Source organism: Salmo salar, unplaced genomic scaffold (assembly GCF_905237065.1).
Source record: "Salmo salar unplaced genomic scaffold, Ssal_v3.1, whole genome shotgun sequence".
In the NCBI taxonomy this organism is placed as follows: domain Eukaryota; kingdom Metazoa; phylum Chordata; class Actinopteri; order Salmoniformes; family Salmonidae; genus Salmo; species Salmo salar.
In genome coordinates, this window is record NW_025549661.1 from 16,405 (window position 1) to 17,500 (window position 1,096).

The 1,096-nt window shown below is 33.2% G+C and overlaps 1 protein-coding gene across 1 annotated transcript in view; it reads right to left on the reverse strand.

Annotated features, from left to right (window-relative positions):
• Nucleotides 1–306: 306 nt before the first annotated feature.
• LOC123738373 (serine/threonine-protein kinase/endoribonuclease IRE1) overlaps nt 307–1,096 on the reverse strand; it is a 15,612-nt gene continuing 14,822 nt past the window's right edge. Inside the window, exon 10 of the mRNA XM_045713440.1 lies at nt 307–472. Within this exon, the coding sequence (XP_045569396.1) occupies nt 307–472 (166 nt within the window). The remainder of the gene's footprint in view (nt 473–1,096) is intronic.

Sequence of the window (1,096 nt, forward strand, 5' to 3'; positions counted from 1 at the left end):
CAGGTTATATATACACACTACCAGGTTATATATACACACTACCAGGTTATATACACACTACCAGGTTATATATACACTACCAGGTTATATATACACTACCAGGTTATATATACACACTACCAGGTTATATACACACTACCAGGTTATATACACACTACCAGGTTATATACACACTACCAGGTTATAGATACACTACCAGGTTATATATATATATATATATATATATATATATATATATATATATATATATATATACTACCAGGTTATACACAGTACCTACCTGTTGTAGTGTAGCAGCACACAGTTCTATAGCGATGTAGGTGAATAGTTTGTCTCTCTCAGTGCAGTAGTATCTGATGACGTTTGGATGTTCGGGTCCGACTCCCGGAGCAGCTGGACCTCTCGCTCTGCAACGTCAAAACATTCTGGAAGGATCCGCTTCACAGCCACCAGACGGCCGTCAAAACGGCCCCTGGAAGATTTCATATGATAGGACTAGATCACAAATATATAATGACTCAATCATGAATATATAATGACTAAATTATAACTATATCATGAATAAATAATAACTAAATTATAACTATATCATGAATAAATAATGACAAAATTATAACTATATCATTAATAAATAATGACTAAATTATATATATCATGAATAAATAATGAATAAATTATAACTGTATCATGAATAAATAATGAACATATTATAACTAGATCATGAATAAATCATATTGTTATGAATAAAACGTCCCCAATACGATGCAGAGAGTTCAAAAATATCTGTCCGGGGGGAGGGGAACCCCAGCTCCACTAAAACCATTGACCAACTATGTTCCATTTTCAAAAAGGGATTATTAAATAAATGTTATAACTGTTTGGCTGTAATATCATCTCCTCTTGAAGAGCAGTAGTCAGAAATGACATATTTCTAATTATTCTACATTTAAGTTAACCTGTTATTGCTTGGGGGCAGTATTGACACGGCCGGATAAAAAACGTACCCGATTTAATCTGGTTACTACTCCTGCCCAGTAACTAGAATATGCATATAATTATTGGCTTTGGATAGAAAAGAAGTTGTGTTTCATCTTGG